General features: G+C 36.0%; 1 protein-coding gene across 2 annotated transcripts; it reads right to left on the reverse strand.

The window, feature by feature from the left end:
* Positions 1–6,920: 6,920 nt before the first annotated feature.
* Positions 6,921–17,956, reverse strand: LOC132113533 (transforming growth factor-beta-induced protein ig-h3-like). Of its 2 annotated transcripts, none has more exons than XM_059521334.1 (17): positions 17,802–17,956; positions 17,447–17,545; positions 13,764–13,828; positions 13,529–13,686; positions 13,220–13,384; positions 12,870–13,016; positions 12,625–12,766; positions 11,955–12,167; positions 10,956–11,093; positions 10,722–10,867; positions 10,185–10,321; positions 8,897–9,027; positions 8,601–8,725; positions 8,111–8,213; positions 7,956–8,017; positions 7,790–7,814; positions 6,921–7,681 (listed from the first exon to the last, which is right to left on the reverse strand). In XM_059521334.1, exons 1-17 carry the CDS (start codon positions 17,915–17,917, stop codon positions 7,620–7,622), a joined length of 2,034 nt encoding a protein of 677 aa, XP_059377317.1. In that variant the 5' UTR covers positions 17,918–17,956; the 3' UTR covers positions 6,921–7,619. The 2 variants fall into 2 exon arrangements, with proteins under 2 accessions (XP_059377317.1, XP_059377318.1); XM_059521335.1 differs by having other exon boundaries at positions 7,923–8,017.
* Positions 17,957–19,331: the final 1,375 nt, after the last annotated feature.

Genomic DNA, 19,331 nt, shown 5'->3' on the forward strand with positions numbered 1-19,331 from the left:
TTCTTATACTTATATTATTTATTTTATTATATTAAAATTTTACAATCTCCTATTTAGTTATTTACATTTATGTATGTTTTGCCACTCTCAAACCATTATTCCATCTTAAAACAAATAATAATAATAATAATAATAATCCAAAATGCCCAACTTTGCAATGCGTATGCAGCAGCAGAATGAAAATAGACAATGCAGTTGATTCAATCTGCTTTAACGATTTATTAAATGTATCCCCCGTTTTAATGGCAATTTGTAAAACCAATACTACTATTTGTATGAATACAATTTAGCCAACAGTTAATTAAAACGGACTTTTAAAAACGTTTTACATAACATTAGGCGCTATGCTTTTTTATATACTGTATCTATTTATGTCAATATTATCTTTGAAACAAACTGTCTGATTTGTGTACTTGACACAACCAGGCTTGACACAACGAGCGACTGTCTAACACACTTAGGACTAGTCTAGATATAAAGGCGGAAGGATACAGCTGGTTGCCTTCTTATACACGCGCTGTCCTGAAGTTGTGCTACGGTCATGTGACGTCACGAAAGTTGGCTCCACTCTGTCTGGCTTTTAAAACTTCAGCAGTGCAACAGCCAATCTAATCTAGGTTGTTATTGTAACACTTGGAGAAAGTAATATGGAGATTTTTAACAATAAGTTTCAGACTATATGATGCTTGTTCAATTGCATGACTGCAGATTTGAAAAAATCTTCATTCAGAGTTTTTATCTCAAGGTTTCTCTCAGGTTTTTCAAGAAGTGAATGAGGCAGAATCTTATGATATTGTCATAAATGAACCAAGGGGGTAAGTGTGAAAACACATATGGGAGGCAGACTCTCAGACTAACCATTACACTTTATCCTTATAGCCCCTCCAGCAGATTATGCTTTTATCTTTTATAATAAATTAACATTAATTAATTAATTAATTAATTAATTCATTCATTCATTCTTTTATTTATTTATGACAATAACTGATAATATAAATGTGATAAATATTTACTTAACACGTTTATATATTTATGTAAGTTAAAAAATATATAAAAAAAAGTAAACTTTTTTTGCACATTTTTCTTGTTGAATGAAACATGCAGACATGCAAACTTCATCCTGAAGTAATCACCAGGGGTCAGTCTTTCTCTTTAAAAAAAATCCCTTTACCTTTTAAGGTCTTTAGAAATATTTTTACTTAGTTTTACAACTCTTTAAACAATTCTGGAAATTAGTTTTTTAAACTACAAATTACAAAAATGTATATACAAGACACAATACAATTTTTCACATATACTTTGGAGAATATATTTTTTTAACTGCTGAAGACACCTGAAGTAACAAACAATCAGAGGCCAGTAAGTTTATTAAGTAGTATTAAATGAACCATTAGTCTTCCTGAGTGGAGCGAGGTGTTTTTTGTGCAGTTTAAGGTGATTAAATTTAATTTCTGTTCCAGTTTTACTTTGTGTCTCCAGCTTGATTTTCAAGAGATCTTCACAGGTTTTGTTCATACAAGGGTTAGTCTTTCACAAGCTGTGAGTTTTATGGATACTGGAAACCTGGTTCTACAATCTGTTCACACTGGGTGTCCTGCATGTGATGTAAGAGAGCTATTGTGTGTTAACCCCACACTCTTAGAAAAAAGGGTTCATTGGGGTTCTATATAGAACCATAGGGTTCTTTACTCAACTCCAAAGAATATTTTATGCTAAAAAGGTTCTATAATGACAAGAAAGAACCCTTTTGGCACAAAGGTTCTTTATTCATTCATATATTACATTAATCTGCAACATTTTGTATTTGTAATTAAATTATTGTTTGTAGTAACTTAATATCACATTTTAATCATGCTGATTTTTGGAGAAAAAATGAAATGGCACTCTTCGTGTGATATTGATTAACTACATAAAATGATATAAATATATACATTTTCTAACCCCCATATCTTGAATTTTGTGATCATTCACATGCATTCATAAATGCATTTGAATACACTGAATAATGCAGTGAAAGAACGCACTCAAAATGCACACTTGCCATGCGCACTAGTATGACTTCATCATGTAACTTTAGCCTAGATGCGTGCACTTTTTAGGCACGATTTGTTTAGTTTTTGAATATTGATACTGTTAAAAGGCACATCATTAAAACAAAAAAATACGAGTTCACATATCACACCTAAACACGCGTGGAAAACGTTATTAGAACTACTAAATTAGTTAAAAATGCCTATCCATATACAGCTATGATTCGCGAACCCCAAACTGACTCAAATGATTCGCGAACCTGCTCCAAACTTCCAAACTGACACAAATGATTCGCAAACCAGCTCCAACTTCCAAACTGACTCAAATGATTCACGCTCCGAACTCCCAAACTGACTCAAATGATTCGCGAACCCACTTTATACTCCCGAACTGACTCAAATGATTCGCAAACCCGCTACGAACTCCCGAGCTGATTCAAATGATTTGCAATCCCGCTCCGAACTCCCGAACTGACTAAAATGATTCGCGAGGCCACTCCATACTCTCGAACAGATTCAAATGATCCGCAATCCGGCTCCGAACTCCCGAAATGACTCAAATGATTCGCGATCCCCTTCCGAACTCCCGAAATGACTCAAATGATTCGCGATCCCCTTCCGAACTCCCGAACGGATTCAAATGATTCGCGATCCCGCTACGAACTCCCGAACTGATTCAAATGATTCGCGGTCCCCAAACTGACTCAAATGATTCGCGATCCCGCTCCGAACTCCCGAAATGACTCAAATGATTCGCGATCCCGCTCCGAACTCCCGAAATGACTCAAATGATTCGCGATCCCCAAACTGACTCAAATGATTCGCGAACCCGCTCCGAACTCCCGAACGGATTCAAATGATTCGCGATCCCGCTACGAACTCCCGAACTGATTCAAATGATTCGCGGTCCCCAAACTGACTCAAATGATTCGCGATCCCGCTCCGAACTCCCGAAATGGCTCAAATGATTCGCGATCCCGCTCCTGCCGAACATACTCAAATGATTCGCGAACCCGCTCCTAATTCCCAAACTGACTCAAATGATTCGTGATCCCGCTCCGAGCTCCCGAACAGACTCAAATGATTCGCGATCCTCCTCCGAACTCCCAAACTGCTTCAAATGATTCGCGATCCCCAAACTGACTCAAATGATTCGCGAACCCGCTCCAAACTCCCGAAATGACTCAAATGATTCGCGATCCCGCTCCGAACTCCCGAAATGAATCAAATGATTCGCGATCCCCAAACTGACTCAAATGATTCGCGATCCCGCTCCTAACTCCCAAACTGACTCAAATGATTTGTGAACCCGCTGCGAACTCCCGAACTGATTCAAATGATTCGCGATCCCCAAACTGACTCAAATGATTCGCGAACCCGCTCCGAACTCCCGAAATGACTCAAATGATTCGCGATCATGCTCCGAACTCCCGAAATGACTCAAATGATTTGCGATCCCGCTACTGCCAAACTGACTCAAATGATTTGCGATCCCGCTACGAACTCCCGAACAGACTCAAATGATTCGCGATCCCACTTCGAACTCCCGAAATGACTCAAATGATTCACGATCCTTTTAAGGTTCTATATAGAACCTTTTCTTCTAAGAGTGCACACAGCAAAAGGCCAAATAAGAGGGCAATATATGTAGAGCAGGTCATGCATGTTGTCAAAGTCATCCACCCAGATCCCAAAACATCTGTGTCTGTCTTTAAGGACAGAAGAAGGACTTATTCGTTTCAGAAATCTAAACAGTTTGCCTCTTTTATGTCACTGCCTTTTTTGGACAAACACTGAAGTTGGCTGGGTTTTGTTACTGTAAGCCTTTCTTTCCATCAATGAAAACTCACTCTGTCACTCTGGCTAAAAGAGAACAGCTGCATGCAATACACAGATTTAATATGAAGCTTATGACTAGCATGAAACGACTGTCCTTCAACTCCATTTATGTTTGAATAGGTATGACATCATTGCGCATTTTCCAAGCAAGGTTCAAGCTGCCAAACATTTATATTTTTGCATTCTCACACTGTCAAGTAAACAGTGGGTATTGGTGTTATATTAAAGAGTTATTTATCCTTGATCCAGCCCTTAAAGAAACAGTTCAGCAAAAAATGAAAATTCATCGGGACAAATTTGGAGAAATTTTGCATTACAGCGCTTGCTCATAATTGGATAATTTGTCTGGAGTCCAAACAGCTGATAAAAACATCACAATAATCAACAAGTAATCCACATCACTCTATCTAATGTCTTGAAAAGCAAAAAGCAAAATCTTTTAGTAGCAAACAAATCCATTATTAGGGTGTTTTAAGTCCATCCTCTGTTGTCCTCTCACATCATGTATACACTGACATATTTGTTAAGAACTGTTTTGGACTGATTTTGCTTGATATGTGCATATTTCTCATCAGATTCAGACGAGATGACTTTTTTATCCTTTTGTTTTTACTGGAAAAATAAACATTATGGATAGAAGAACCAACAGTAAGAAGTGAACAACGTCTTGATGAATTTGTTTCTTGCAAACACGCAGCTTTTCGCTTCACAAGACATTAACTGATGGACTGGAGTGGTGTGGTTACTTGTGGATTATTGTGATGTTTCCGTCAGCTGTTTGGACTCTCATTCTGATGGCACCCATTCACTACAGAGGATCTATTGGTGAGCAAGTGATGTAATGTTTCATTTCTCCAAATCTGTTCAGATGAAAAAACATCTTGGATAGCCTGAGGATCAGCAAATTTGAGTTTTGGGGTGTACTCTTCCTTTAAAAATGGTGTAACCTAATAAACTCAGGTTCAATCAGACAAAGTAAATATTTTGACTCGAATAGAAACAGCAAATGTAGATGTGTACACAGAGTGAAAAAACATTATATTGAGCCATTATTGGAGACACATGTTTCCTATTAGAAAGGTCCTTCACAGACAAAGATATCCTGCAATAACCATGTCTAGGTGTACTGGAGACAGTTTGTTTTCAATAAAATGTACAAGATTTATGCATATCAAATAAGAACATCACTGATATTGCCAAATATAACAACAATTACCGAATCTGACAATCTGTTAAATTTAGTAGGTCAAAATAGTGGACAATAAATAAAGTCTGACAACTCTGGATAGATACTAAATAGAAACAGACATCAAGTTTTTTTAAAAAAGGTTTTAGGCATCCTACAGTGTAACCCTGAATTTAATACAGATGTAGACTTATTAGACTTGACATTTGTTTCCGTGCAGTGGTGTAATGAGAGGAGATGAGAGTATCTTCAATATTTTTCAGCACATAGACCTTTGGTTGCTACATGCATGCTGCAATAATAACTTAACGAGCAGGTTCCAGTAGCACTAAACCCCACTGCCCTATGCGACTCAAAACAGGCTGCCAGTGTCTCTCTCTGGGAGCAAAATGCTGTTGGAATGCTTCATTCAGGCTGCCAGCTGAGAAAGACTGTGCACATATGTCATTGGGCAGCTTTGAGACAACCCATCCTAGGACTGCTGCTGGGTACAGAAGCTTTTTACCATCCTCAAATGTTTCCAGAGTGTATGCGGTGGTATAACAAGCATAGTAAAGCAAAATGTCATGTTTAAACAACAGGCATCTTTCCATGCAAAGTTATTACAGAAGCTCCAGCGGTCTCATTTTGATTCCATGGTTGGTTGGGATCCAAGAAATGGCAGGTCTGTTCTTATAGTATGGGGGGAAAACAATGCCTAATGTAAATGATAAAATGCAATGAACCATATAATTGTGAGTTTAGGATAGCGAATTAAATAGGTTTTTATAACTTTTAAAGACCCCATGAAATAATAAAAAAAGTTTTATTGCTTTTAGGACATTTGTGTTAGCTTTAAGGTAATCTATACAACAACTTCTGACTAAATTAGTAGATAGATATAGATATAGTAAAGTAGATATACGCAATCAGAAAACAACAAAATACTGACTCATACTGCACTACACAGATTTCTGTCCAATCAGATGCTCTCTAACAATGAAGTTGCCCCTCCCACTAAAAACCACCTACATTTGGCAACAATTATTAACGTTTTCAAGTAATATTACCATAAATAAATTTTTTTGTTATTTAAGAAAAACAATTTTGGTTCTGTGTTGGATCTTTCTTTGATGTCAGACAAACTGCCCTATTTAGTACATGTCTGTGCTTTTACAGTCATATTTGTTTTTTAAAGACCTCCTGTGGTGAAAATAGGGTTTTTAAAAAATGTTGTTTAAATGTTCATCTGGTGTTTTTTAAATACGTTAGACAACCCATTCAACACAAAACAATATTACTGAGAATGTAACCAATCCCGTATATAATATTAAGAGAATATTGCCTTTTTTTTTTTGTCTAGTGCGTCTCTGCAACAACACACAGCAGTGTTCCCTTACTGAAAGAATTAGCATTTTGAACAAATCAGGTGAGTTAATGATTTACTGATCCATTCTAAAAACAGCTTCTTACTTCTGTCCTGAATGAATCAGTCATTTGAAAAGAACTGATTCAATAAATGACTCAGCAACTCACTTATAAAGACAGTGTCATTTTATTTTTTCTCTAATTTCATATTTCTATATTACAGTTTTTATATGTAAAACTTTAATCTCATAACATCGTTTGTCTAATTTTTAAGTGTAGTGTAAATACATAAAAGTGCTATAAAAGTAAAATAAATTTAAAAAAGATTATGGAACCCTGCAGGTTTTTGGCTCTTTTTAAATGCAATTCTAACGCATTAATAAATTATTTTAATGGGGAAAAACATTTAAATATGTAATTTTATCAAAGATAAAATTAGTGACTGCAGGGAGACTTCAAGCAAGCAACAGGGAATGTGGAGAAATTATTTAGTCACGAATAATGAGAACAAGCCGACATTTACATTATCATCTGAGTGAGACTTTTAATTGCCACACATTAATCACCACATTATGACAATCCACCACACTGTGAATTCAGCTCAGTGAACTGACAAACTGGCTTATAACAGACAGAGCAAACTACATTCAAGGGCACTGGCTAGTTTTATGTAAACTGTAACTCTTTGGCTACAAAATGGTCATTTTATTTTAAAATCTGCAGACAGTGATCTTTGGTTCTTCACAAAACATCTTTGGTGTAATTTTATGTGCCCAAATAGCATTTGTTCCAGCGTAAACCATGCAAACATGCTACAGTAATATAAAAAACCCAACCAAATCATTATAAAACCAATAAAAAGAAATACAAAAAATGTTTTGAACCAACATTTGATTCAAATAATTCAGACGGAAACAACAGAAGTCAGATGAATATCCAAAACACATGAAGTGCCATAACTTTGCGGTCATCATTTGTGATATTTAGAAATCACCGCTCTTCATCCAAGGGCCTTTGGCACATGAAAAAAAGTCACAATCTTGCAATGCTGAACTGTTTTCCATTTTCAGCATTGTGTATCTTGTTGCCTGGATTTTCTTAGCCTTTAATTATCTCTCCACTGCGCAATACAAGATATTGAACTGTGTGTTTCCATCCTTTTGAAGTGGTGGAGGTTAAAATGAACTACAGTTTTACTTTCTTACGAGTTTTACAGTTTACTGGACACGAGACATTGTTCTGCTGCTCTGGCTTCTCAGGACCTTCTGGAAGAGATCATCTGTAATGTAGCAAGAAATATATTACGATTTTTGGTTTCCATTATTTCAGTACAACCACAGGCAAATCATCTGAGACTCTTTTTGCAATTGCAGTAATGCATACGTACCATTTTTTATTACCTGAGACCCAGCCTGGGATAAAAAAAAATTGAGAAGATATATTTAATTTATTTTTGGCATTTCGAGCATAAAACAAAATATGTATACCAATTTAGCAAGCAATTAAATATAAGCACTGACCTACTGTTAAATAATAATTTATGATGTACTAACCCACACAGCAGAGGTGCGTCTGATTGTTGAGCCTTCAGCCTGATCACTCAGAATTTTAGGAGCTAAAACAAAGAGGCACATCACACTGTAATGAAGCTCTGAAATAAGATATTGCTTTCTTCATAACATTTAAGAACGACTGGTTTATGGCTTACGCAGTGGTTTTACGATTACACCAACAGCATGAACAACTCCATTGGTAGCCATCAGATCAGCCTCGACAACAGGCACCCTGTTCACGTATACAGTGGAGTTACGCTGAAAGGGATACAAATCGGAATTATCTGAATATTCTGAAATGATTTCTTCAAACGTCACACAAGAGACACAAAAGATGAGTCTTTAAATACACCTTTATCCTAATCCTTATCCTTAGAGTGACAAATCTTCTTTGTGAAGTTTCTATATAATTTTTGTATTTTTAATTTTTTTTTTGCAGAATGACAGCACATACAGTATATTTGTAATTACACGAGAGTGTGTAAATAATGACAGAAATGTAATTTTTGGGCGAACTGAGTTTATAAATATACTTTTGAACGTCAGTGTATCAATATGTTGGTCTAGATTCAGCTTCTATTAAAAGATACAGAATCCAAAAGCATTTCTTGACTCAATAAGATCAAATTGCCTGTGAGTACATACAATGCCTAGCTCCAGTTTATCTCCTGTCAGGGGCGTCACTCTGGTATGTGAGGTCACAGCGCTGCTGACCAGGAAATCTTCGCCAATGTGGTATTTGAGAAGGTTTGCCAGCTCCTTGGGGTCTCCTATGAACAAAACAGCAAGGAAACAACAGATGTAGGTCTATTCTGCACATCTACATACACTCAGACTGATTGCAGAATTCTCATAGCAACAAATCTGATCAGTTAGTGTGTAATCATGCACTGAACATCTGCTTTTCTAACACACATATATGGTGACACAGGAGACATTACTCATGAGTCTGTTGAGGTCGGCGGGGGGCATTGCACTGAAGGCAGCATTGGTGGGGGCGAAGAAAGTGTAGCTCCCTTTTTTGTTCAGGAGCTCGGTCAGGCCTGCTCTCTGAATAGTGCCAACCAAAGTGCTGTACAGATGAGAGTTAAGCAATGCACATTATTAGGAGCATATCTTTAGGCAAGAGAAGACAGATAGACCGACAGCTCAAATTTCACCCAGCTCATCAGAAATCTGAAGACATTACAGCCTCAGGTTTAAACATGCAGGTAGATGATCATTACGAGACTGACACTGAGAAACTACAGCTGCAAAAACAATTACGCCCTTTATGGTGGAAACATTTTTCTTCAAGGTTTTTATAGGGCATTTTGAGATTAAATCAACACCGATGTATGGTAAAATCTTTTGTACTCTCAAATACCTCTAGATTGGCTTAAACATTCATAAGCACCTCATTTAAAGTAAATTAAAATCCTGTCAAACGTTTACTCAACTTCATGCCATTCCAAACCAGGGTTTTTATTGACTAAAACCATTAAAAAAAACACTTTCTTTACATGAGATAAAATAAGCATTAACTGAAATTATATATATATATATATATATATATATATATATATATATATATATATATATATATATATATATATTATCAAACTGAAATTCATTTTTTATATATTTAGTTAAACTTGTACAGAAAATTACTACAATTTACAAAATATAAAAAAAGAACATTTAAAAAATACAAAAATGGCAAAAATACACAACAAAATTAGTAAAAAAATATAACTAAAATGAAAATAAAAAACTGAATATATATAAATATATATAAACTGATTTTAAATATTAATAAAAACTATAATAGAATCTCCGTGAAATTAGAATAACACTGTTCCAAACCGATATGAATTTATGTCTTGTGTAGAATACAAAAGTACTTTTTTTCTCGTTTCCATATAATTAAAAGCAAATGGCATTTGGGCTGTGAAGCTCCAAAAAGCACTGTAAAAACATCATAAAGGTAGACTATACCACTCAATAGCTTTGGTGTGCCGGTGCCTTTTGACACCAAAAGCCATTTGTTCTCGTCTGTCTTCTGACCAAATGCCTTTCACAACAGTGGGGCCGTATTTGATTCAAATTCAAGATATTCTTCTGTCCTATTGAATATACAATATAAACTTAAACTTGTCTGGAATGACAGTAGGTAGAATAAATGATGCCAGAATTGATTTAACTATCCCTTTAAGACCTCACTGTGAGGATTATCATCACTGTGCTCACCTGAAGCGATCATCAGCCTTCAGGACGTCCATGACAGTTCCCATGGGGGGTGTCAAGAGCTTGTCAATGATGAACATATTTGCAAAGCGGCCATTTTTGTCGTGTGCAGCAATGCAGGCATTTTCAATGCACAGGTTCTGCAATGTAAAACGGTTAAGGTTATTGGTAATACAGAGTAGCACATTTGTTTCAAAACTCAAATCAAAAGACAGATGATGCATGAAGTGGGCTGTGGAAAGTGTTAAGGTGACCCAAAGGAGAGGTTTTCGGTGGTCTGTGAATTCCATTACAAAGCAGAAATGTGAGAGCGCAAACTGAAAAAAAATTTGATGGATTGGGATGGGAAATGGATATTTCATAATGCATGATCTAGTCAAGAAGGATATTTTTCCTTCACCATTGTCATGAAAATGAAAAGTATTGATCTGCTGTTATAAGGTTTTGTTCAATATAGAGATATCAATGTTTCGTTTAGAAATATCTGCTGGGATTTGGGTTTGTGTTGAATAATTCCCGTATGTATAATTCAAGACTTACATTTCTGAACACAAACACTCTAAGTTTTACTCCACCAAGGGTCTCCAGCTCTTGTCCATGGTAAAGGCTCTTGGAGGAAAACTTCTCCTTGAGAATGTGGTTTCTCAGCAGTTTCTTCATGTCGGGTGTCATGGCCAAACTCTTGTCTGCACGCAAATTACACAATTGCAGTTATTTCAGAGTTTCTTAAGTCTCAGTTGCTGCACAAGGTTAAAGAAAATGGAGTGATCCAACCTTTAAAAGCATCGTTCAGCGGAGCTAATAAAGTCACAGCCTCAGAGCCAATGAGATGATCAGTAAGACCAGCATCTTTAAAAAGCTTGGAGGCTGTCGTAACAACTGATCCCTCTGCAAGCTCCAGGAGGGTCTTGGCTAAAAAGCAAAACACAGTAAAGCATTAAATATGTTACAGTTAAAATGTCAAATACAAATACATCATTATATATAAGGGATTATGTACGGCTAGTTGTGCATTAAACGATTTTAATGCATGATGTGAAGGCAAAGAACCACTCATATAAATTGTGTAATTAATATATTATTATTTAGTTCATATTAATATTAATATAAACATTCATTCCATTTTCGGCAAAACCTTAAATTGAAATATTTTCACGTATAGCTAATTCATAAATATCATTATGCTTTTTTTTGTATCATCATAAATAATCATAACATAATAAAAAGTTCCAGTGATCTGAATTTTTTTTTTTTTTATGTATTTGTCCTTTTTGAATAAATTTACATATAAAAAACCCCTTGTATCTTGACACTGACGTTTACGCCAGATTTACTAACAGATTGCACCAGCACAAACCCTCTTTTGGCATTACAAAAAACTACTATCAGGACTTACTAAAGGCATGCAGTGAAATATTAATGCTGAAAAGACATGGACACAGTTATTTTTTGGCTGACCTTATAACATATGCATTTAAAGGAGTGTCCCTTTCAGACGCTACATTTCTGAAAGGAAAGTATATCTAAATAAATCATGCAACATGATTTCCTAAAGTTTGCACTAGTCAGTTTACTGGTATTTGTGCCATAATTTAAAGCTGGTCTTAAACCAGATGCTAATTTGCACTGTTCTTAGTAGACTGCGTGGGTCATTATAAAAATGATCTTGCTGATGCGTGCATCCACTCCCATTGGCGCTTTTATGAGATTGCACTCTTATAATAATTTGCCCTGTTTAGTAAATCTGGCTCAAAGATCTCCTTAAAATCAAACCTGAGTCAGGTATGAGGAGTTCATTGACGTAGTGAATGACTCCATTGGTTCCAAGCTTATCTCTCTGCGCGACGATGGCTTTGCCGTTGATGGTCATCTCTTCGCCATCGCAGCCGACTTCGAGCACTGTTCCCTGCAGGGTCTCCAGAGGTGTTCCAGCCACAATGGATTCAGAGCAGTGCAAGTTCTTAACAATGTGGTAATTCAGCAGATCTAAAGTGGATCGAGACCAAAATATGATTACCAGGTGACAACAAAAATGAAAACTGTTGTTGCAGCATCTGAGATGTTTATGGAGTTACACTTACATGAACTCAAACCCAACATGAAATCAAAATTTTTCGGCATTTTTTTGCTCTTTTGGCACGTTATTCCAAACAAAATGTGTGTCTTCATTATTAAGCAAAAACTAATAGCTTGCTTGGATTCTGAAATGATTTTCCTGCTTGGCTGAAATTATGACCATATCCCTCTTACTTTTCAATGGCTTCCTCCAACCACCTGGCTTCATTCAACACCTACTTTTCACAATCCAATCAATTCCCAATAGACAAAATGAAGTCCCACGCACATTTTTTTTTCCTCAGTGGATATCCAGTTTAACACAGAAATGCATTGCATTGTGGAAGTAAAAGGAAAAGTGCTTCATGCTGAAGAAGAGCCAAAATACCTTTGAGAGCAAGCGGGTCTCCCAAAATTCTGGTCAGTGTTTCTGGAGGAATCTTCTCAAAGGCTTCATTGGTTGGAGCAAAGATAGTGTAGGAACCTTCATTCTCCAAAAGATTGGTGAGACCAGCTGCAGCAACTGCAGTCTAAATGAAAAGGAAAGGATGGCGTTCAATGGACTTTGCAGAATTCATAGTGCATACATACTCATGAACCAGCGAATTCCCTCAATAACGATAGAAGATCTACCCGCAGAGTGTCCAGGTCATCATCGGTGTCAATCAAAGAGTTGACATTATTGGTAATGGCTGTTATGACTCTGTCAACAACATGCACAATTCCATTGGTGGCATGCTGGTCTGTCTTCACAAGCCTTGCACAGTTCACTGTCACAATCTGCAACAAGACATATGATTGGTAATGTACACAAAACCTCACAGCAAATCATTTAGAATATATACACCAGTTGACAAAATTCTTAACAGCATTAACTAACCAGAGAGAAAGTAAACAACATGTTTCCAGTGAGAAAATCTAAACAAGGCTTCCTTCTCTTGTTGGTTAAATAGCACTGGTGGTTTCAACCAAAGTTGACTTACTCCATTAGAATAATGGTGGATGTGAACATCCAAGTCCTGATACATGGAGGGGAACGACGTGCCATGCTTAAGTTCGTCAGACGTCAAGCGTTTGTTGATCATGTGGTAGTGCAGAGCGTTGAGGAGTTCAATGTTGACGTTGCTCACCAGGGCATCCAGAATTTCCTACAAAACATTCTTGAAATTACATTTAGCCTATCTTGATATTTTTTTATTTTTTTAGGATTTTGGGAAGTCTACATTGCCTATTGACAGGAAACTCTTTATTTCTTCTACATGATCTACAGAGATGCACTAGTGGGAACTCACCATGGGAAGTGCAGCCCAAGCCTCATTGCTTGGAGCAAAGAATGTGAAGCTGCCGGGACCTTCGATCTCCTCCTGCAAATTCGCTCTTTCAGAGTACATCTTGGTAGTACTGGCTCCAACCACACCCAGGGTTTTATAGATGTTCACCAGAGGTAAAGCTTTGGAAAATAAATCAATTTTGTATAGTTACATCATAACAAACCTCTTTTCATGCGCACAATTTAAAATTACATACCTGCTGGACAGCCTTTTTCTCCAATCACCTTCTCATAACCAGGACAGCACTCATAGCTTACCACCCTATAAAGAAATGACAAAAGAAGATTCTGTACAAATGGGAGATTTTCAGGAACTTCTGCAGGAAATCAGGTCTATATTTCTCTCTTTATTAGTGCGAGGGCTGAAGGGCTGCGACAACCAACACACTCCTTGATGTGTTTTAAAGTGCATGGCTTAAGCTATACTGTACTTTTTTATTTCGTGCCAGATATTTCCATAATAAATAAGGTCTGTGCTCGAGTTGGTCTTAGAGGGTCGTAAAATCTAATTTCCTTTGGTAGCAGAAGAATCAAGAGGTACGTTATGAGCCAGGGAAACTCCTGAGAGGGAACTCTAACCAGCACCAGCAGTCCTGCCAATAAAAACAATGGGAAATTCCTTGGAGCCACCATGCAAAGGTGCAATTACTGGGATACTGAAGACTGACATATAGCTTTCCTTAGACATTTCCTTTTAAATTTTTTTTAATGATCTCTTACTAATATTTACATGCATAATCTTTTTTCTTTTTACCAATTCACTACCACTGACTTGTTACTAAAAAGGTTTGATTCTCCAAGAAATAAACCTTGCATTTTTTCATGAGGTTTTTACAGTGATACAGTGCTTGTATGGGACTAAATAATGACTACTAAATCCATTTTGAAGCCATTACTAGTCTATAGATTTGAATGTAAAATATATTTGTGCTTATTTTAACTATATACTTATGTAACATAAAAATTTGCTATTGCATAATTCTTTTTCTTCCAATATCATGACTGTTTGACGTAAGATATTTTAGCGAAGAACACTTGAAGATACTTTGGTGATACATTCCATTATATGACATTTAATTTTTTAAAGGGGGTTGACATACCAATCTCAACAAACTGTTAGCATACTAGCTTGAGTAACCCACAGCATCTTAGACTGTGATAGAGTGGAAAACTAGAAGGCAAATCTAAACAAAGGCAACAATCCCAACATCCAGGCATGGGGCAGACTACTAAAACACACGGAAGAAGAAAGCAGATTGAACTGATTATCAAAACAGATGGTAACTTAACTTCTGTTTGTCCTCTGCTGACATCAGCAAAGATGGTAGCCATGGATTTTTGACAAAATAAACAGCTAGGCCACATAAGTTACATATTGTGCACTTTCAAGTGGTGAGACAAGAGGTATTGTGAAAGTTGTATTATGTTAAAATAAATATTTTTAGCATACGGGTGGTCAGCTGATTCATCATTTTGCTTCTTCTAAAATGTCTCACTTCCTAATATCAGCAGTAACAATATAATTTTCCAGACCTAAAAAGCAGAAGGCAAGGTGTTATAATATTTAAAAGTTTTGCTGAAATCATCCGAACATTTTATCACTCACTATATAGCAATATAACTATTACAGTCACTGATATTCAGGAAAAAAATGTTTCTGTGAAAATAAAGTGCCTGAACCAGGTGGCTAGCAAAAAGAGAGCAATAGGAAGTAATTTGTAAAAAAAAAAACCCCGGTTATTGGTCTCTCCTCAACTGACCCGAAAACATCCTGTTCCACAGGACATCTTTATGAATCAACTGCACAAAGAGTGCAATTGTTCCCACAAAATTCCTTCAACCCCGAACTTCGAAACCCTAAAGAAACTCTGTAAATAAAGTGAACTGCAGTGTCACAGAACCCAACCTTAGGCTTTCCTGAGTAAGGTACATCCTTTCACCGCAAGACTCAACATTTGTTTTCTCACAGAAATGGAAAACTCCTTGAGAGCTGTTCTCAATGATTTGTGTGTGTATGGGGGATATAAGACTTTCAGGAGTCCCAGCTGAAGTCATTTCCTGAAAGCATCCAAGCACCCACAGCTACTCGGACTTCTTGCTTTCAGTATTGAAAGAAACTCTGTTTAAAAATGGGAAGATGAATAAAACAAGTCCTTCTCTGTTTCAAGATTTTAAATCTTGCTCTTGATCAGAGTTGCCAAACAGCTTTTAAACATTTGAATTATAGAAACATAAAATGGATGACTAATAACTGGTGAAATCAATTAATAAAAAGACAAAATAAGAAAAGAAATGGTATCGCTCTCCCACAACATTATTTTATATTTTTATGTACACCTACCATTTAAAAGTTTGGGGTCAGTAAGGTTTTTTTTTGTAAGAAACATATACTTTTATTCAGTACCTATGCATTAATTGATTAAAGTGAGCATACAGACAATTTTACCAAATAAAAAAAGAAATGTACACCATTTCCACAAAACTACAATGCATGCATTTATAATAATAAGAAATGTTTCTTGATCAGCAAATCAGTATATCAGAATTATATCCGAAGGGTAATGTGACACTGAAGACTGGAGTAATGATGCAAAAGATACAGGATAAATCACAGGATAAATACATTTTAAAATACATTCAAATAGAAAATTGTTATTTTAAATTAATTAATTTTACTGTATAAAGTGTATTTTTAATCTTTTGAATGGCAGTGTAAATATTCATGATATATGGTATCACAAAGTACCATCTCTAACCAGAATACACTGGGATATTCAAAAACATCTTCACAAAACTTGTTTTACCTTATGTAAGCAAAATTAAACTGTTACATAATGCTTCCAAATCTAGACGCAAATAAACATTCCAAACTCTATTCCAGATTCCAACATGGTTAATAAGCATCTGCCATGTACTGTGCCGAAACAACACCCTCCCATTAAATCAGTGATTTTATTCATTTTTTTATTTAAAGTTTAATTCCTGCATTGTAGACACTGAATATGCTGTTCCTCCTGAACTCTAATATATTTGTCTGTTAAATGTTCATGTAACCAATAACACCTTTTCCCCCTGTGGGGACGTCAATCAAACAGTTCTGCTACAAGTTGTAATTTTGATCCAGGTCTTAGTACACTGAAGTTCTTTTAGACAGAAAGGCACTCAGATTTGTCATCTTTGCATTAATGCACTGTTCAGGATGTTAGGCAATTTAACCCCATGAAGACTGAAACCAATTACCAAGAGACATATGGTAACCATTACGGCACAAAGTTCTTCTATATCTAGTCAACTTGAACTCAAATACCCTGTTCACTGTTCCATTATAAAGCAGCTAGATACAATAGAGATTTGTGTCCATTATGTAAAATTATAACCATACGAGCTACACAGCTGATGGATAGTACTGACTGAAAAATATCAAAGAGTTCTTCAATAGACAACATACAAAAACTTGAAACAATATAAAGTCATTAACACTTGCACTAAAAAGACATTTCCTCTTCAGTTCTACAAAAGCTTATATGATGCATTGTAAGTTCTTTAGAGTTAAGGTGATTTCAATCTTTTAAGTTTATTCACATATATATCTCAGCACATTCAGGCAGTTAAGATGAAAAAGTCTGTAATAAACTTAAATTTAGTTGTGTAAATGTGGGAAGAAGACTCTGGCATGACAACTGGTGAAATATTTTCCATCTAGTTATGTCCTGAGAGAGTTTTTCCTCTGCTACTTGAAAAGACAATGGTATTTCATCTAAGAAGAAATATTCATTAAACCTGATACACTGGTTCAGACTTTGGCACAGTACAGTATTGGATTATATTTGCAAGACAGATAGATTTCAGTTTTAATATTAAGCTATCTGTGGTAACTCACGTTGGTTTGCCACATATTTTGCGGTGATACCATTGCTTGCAGTTGGTGAAGTACTTCTTATCCGATCCTTGAATATTCTGCATAGCACAAACATTGGGGCTGCAACACATAAAAATAAAATAAAATCAGCCTTCTTTAAGTGCTCCAAACATTCACCAAATGCTCAATGCATGCTGCAAGACTAAAGAAGAGAAAGTTGAACTTTTTTCATTGATGTTGGGAAAATTATTGCATATAAACCAGAGGGCTTTTAATTGTGTTCATGCTTTTAAATCACATTTACTGCACACACTAGCTATCTGTCTAATAAAGAATGAAAGACTCAAGTGTATGATCAGTGCAGAACAGTTCTTACCCATGAGGTCTTCCTCGTATCCTGCTGTGCTGAAGAACCGCTTGATACGGGGTCTTCACGGCGAAACCTGTCGCGATTAGGGTGACAGCCAGAGCAAACCAAGTTAAGCGCTTCATCTCGCGTCCCTGCACGCGCACTCCAGAGCGACGCCGCGCCGCGTGCGGCTTAAATACTGAGACCCCGGTGCTCAGGGAGGGGCTTGAGACGAGCAGAAACACGACACTTTCACTCACAGACTCACGATGAACATTATACACACACACACACACACATATATATATATATATATATATATATATATATATATATATATATATGAATTAAATGAATACGTTCAGTATTCAGTAGCAGCCTATCAACCCCTATTGTGTAAGTACAGTCAAAAATGTCATAAAATATTGAAAAATATGTTTAATAACCTACTGATAGTCGCCAACCCATTTAAATGTTTTTGTTTGTTTTAATATATTTTTAATTTTAACGATTTTATTGAATTTGTCATGACTTATAAATGGTAAAATGCAATCAAATAAAAGACAAAAAACATTTGAATCCCTGAAGACAGAAAAAAGTTTCTTCTTTTTCACCCACAAAAGCAGCACAAATGGCATTTGTACACTGAACTCATTACAGCATGCCTTACTGCAACACTTTTCCTTCAAATGTGTTTTCCTGTGAGCATTTAAATGTACAATAAAGAGGTCAAGTTTCCAGTTCAGTTTAATTAAGAAATGGGACTATAAATACTTGATATTTCCCTTAGACATTTAAAAACAACAATTAATTCCATTCCATTTTTTAAAGCTTTTTAAATCTAGTTTGGGAGTTATGTGAATCAAATACACTACTGTAAACTAATAATTAAAAAACTCATAATGTTGACAGAGCAGATTTTGCTATGGTTTTGAGATGGTACAGGCTATTCTTTCTTATTTTCTTTTACAGTAGGACTAGCACCTGGTCTATTTTGGGGTTACCCTATAAATCGAGCAGCAGTGGTTAATGAGCTCTCCTCATCTCCTCTAGACTGGCCAATGCTCCATTAGCTGTGTGGTATTTAGAGAGGTGATTCCTCCTGAATGGCTTGAGGAGGGATTTTCCCTGTGGTGCTGCACATGCATTACACTTGTTTTATATTTTAAAATTAGTTTCTGAAGTTTTTTGAATAACAGGAACATCTACTGAGTTCCACCTCCTCAACCAGAACATTAGCCAAAGTTCTTAGAATGTTCCCTGTTAGATGCAAATAGCTTACCTGCTATAATGTTGAGAGACTCGTTTTGATTTGATACTGATTTTGATCACATTGACATCCTCTGGAGAACCATTTGAAACCTTTAACATCAAATCTGCCAATCTGCTTTTTCGATGCCTTTTTTCATACATTATAAATATAAATTTTTCTTGTTTCCACAGGTTTTGATATTTCACACAATACAAACCTAGTTCCCAACTGATGTTAATAGCATTTAAAGAAATGACAATGTTTAATACGTTCTCCACAAACAAGAAAATCTCCAATAATAAAGA

Source organism: Carassius carassius, chromosome 33 (assembly GCF_963082965.1).
Source record: "Carassius carassius chromosome 33, fCarCar2.1, whole genome shotgun sequence".
Lineage (NCBI taxonomy): Eukaryota > Metazoa > Chordata > Actinopteri > Cypriniformes > Cyprinidae > Carassius > Carassius carassius.

Bases quoted from the DNA above. Each gene is read 5' to 3' on its own strand.
- LOC132113533 (XM_059521334.1), bottom strand. From the start codon at position 17,917: ATGAAGCGCTTAACTTGGTTTGCTCTGGCTGTCACCCTAATCGCGACA. The intron at 12,168-12,624 runs GTATTTTGGCTC...GATCCACTTTAG, and splicing joins AGACCCGCTTGCTCTCAAAG to ATCTGCTGAATTACCACATT. The intron at 10,322-10,721 runs GTAAGTCTTGAA...TTTACATTGCAG, and splicing joins GAGTGTTTGTGTTCAGAAAT to AACCTGTGCATTGAAAATGC.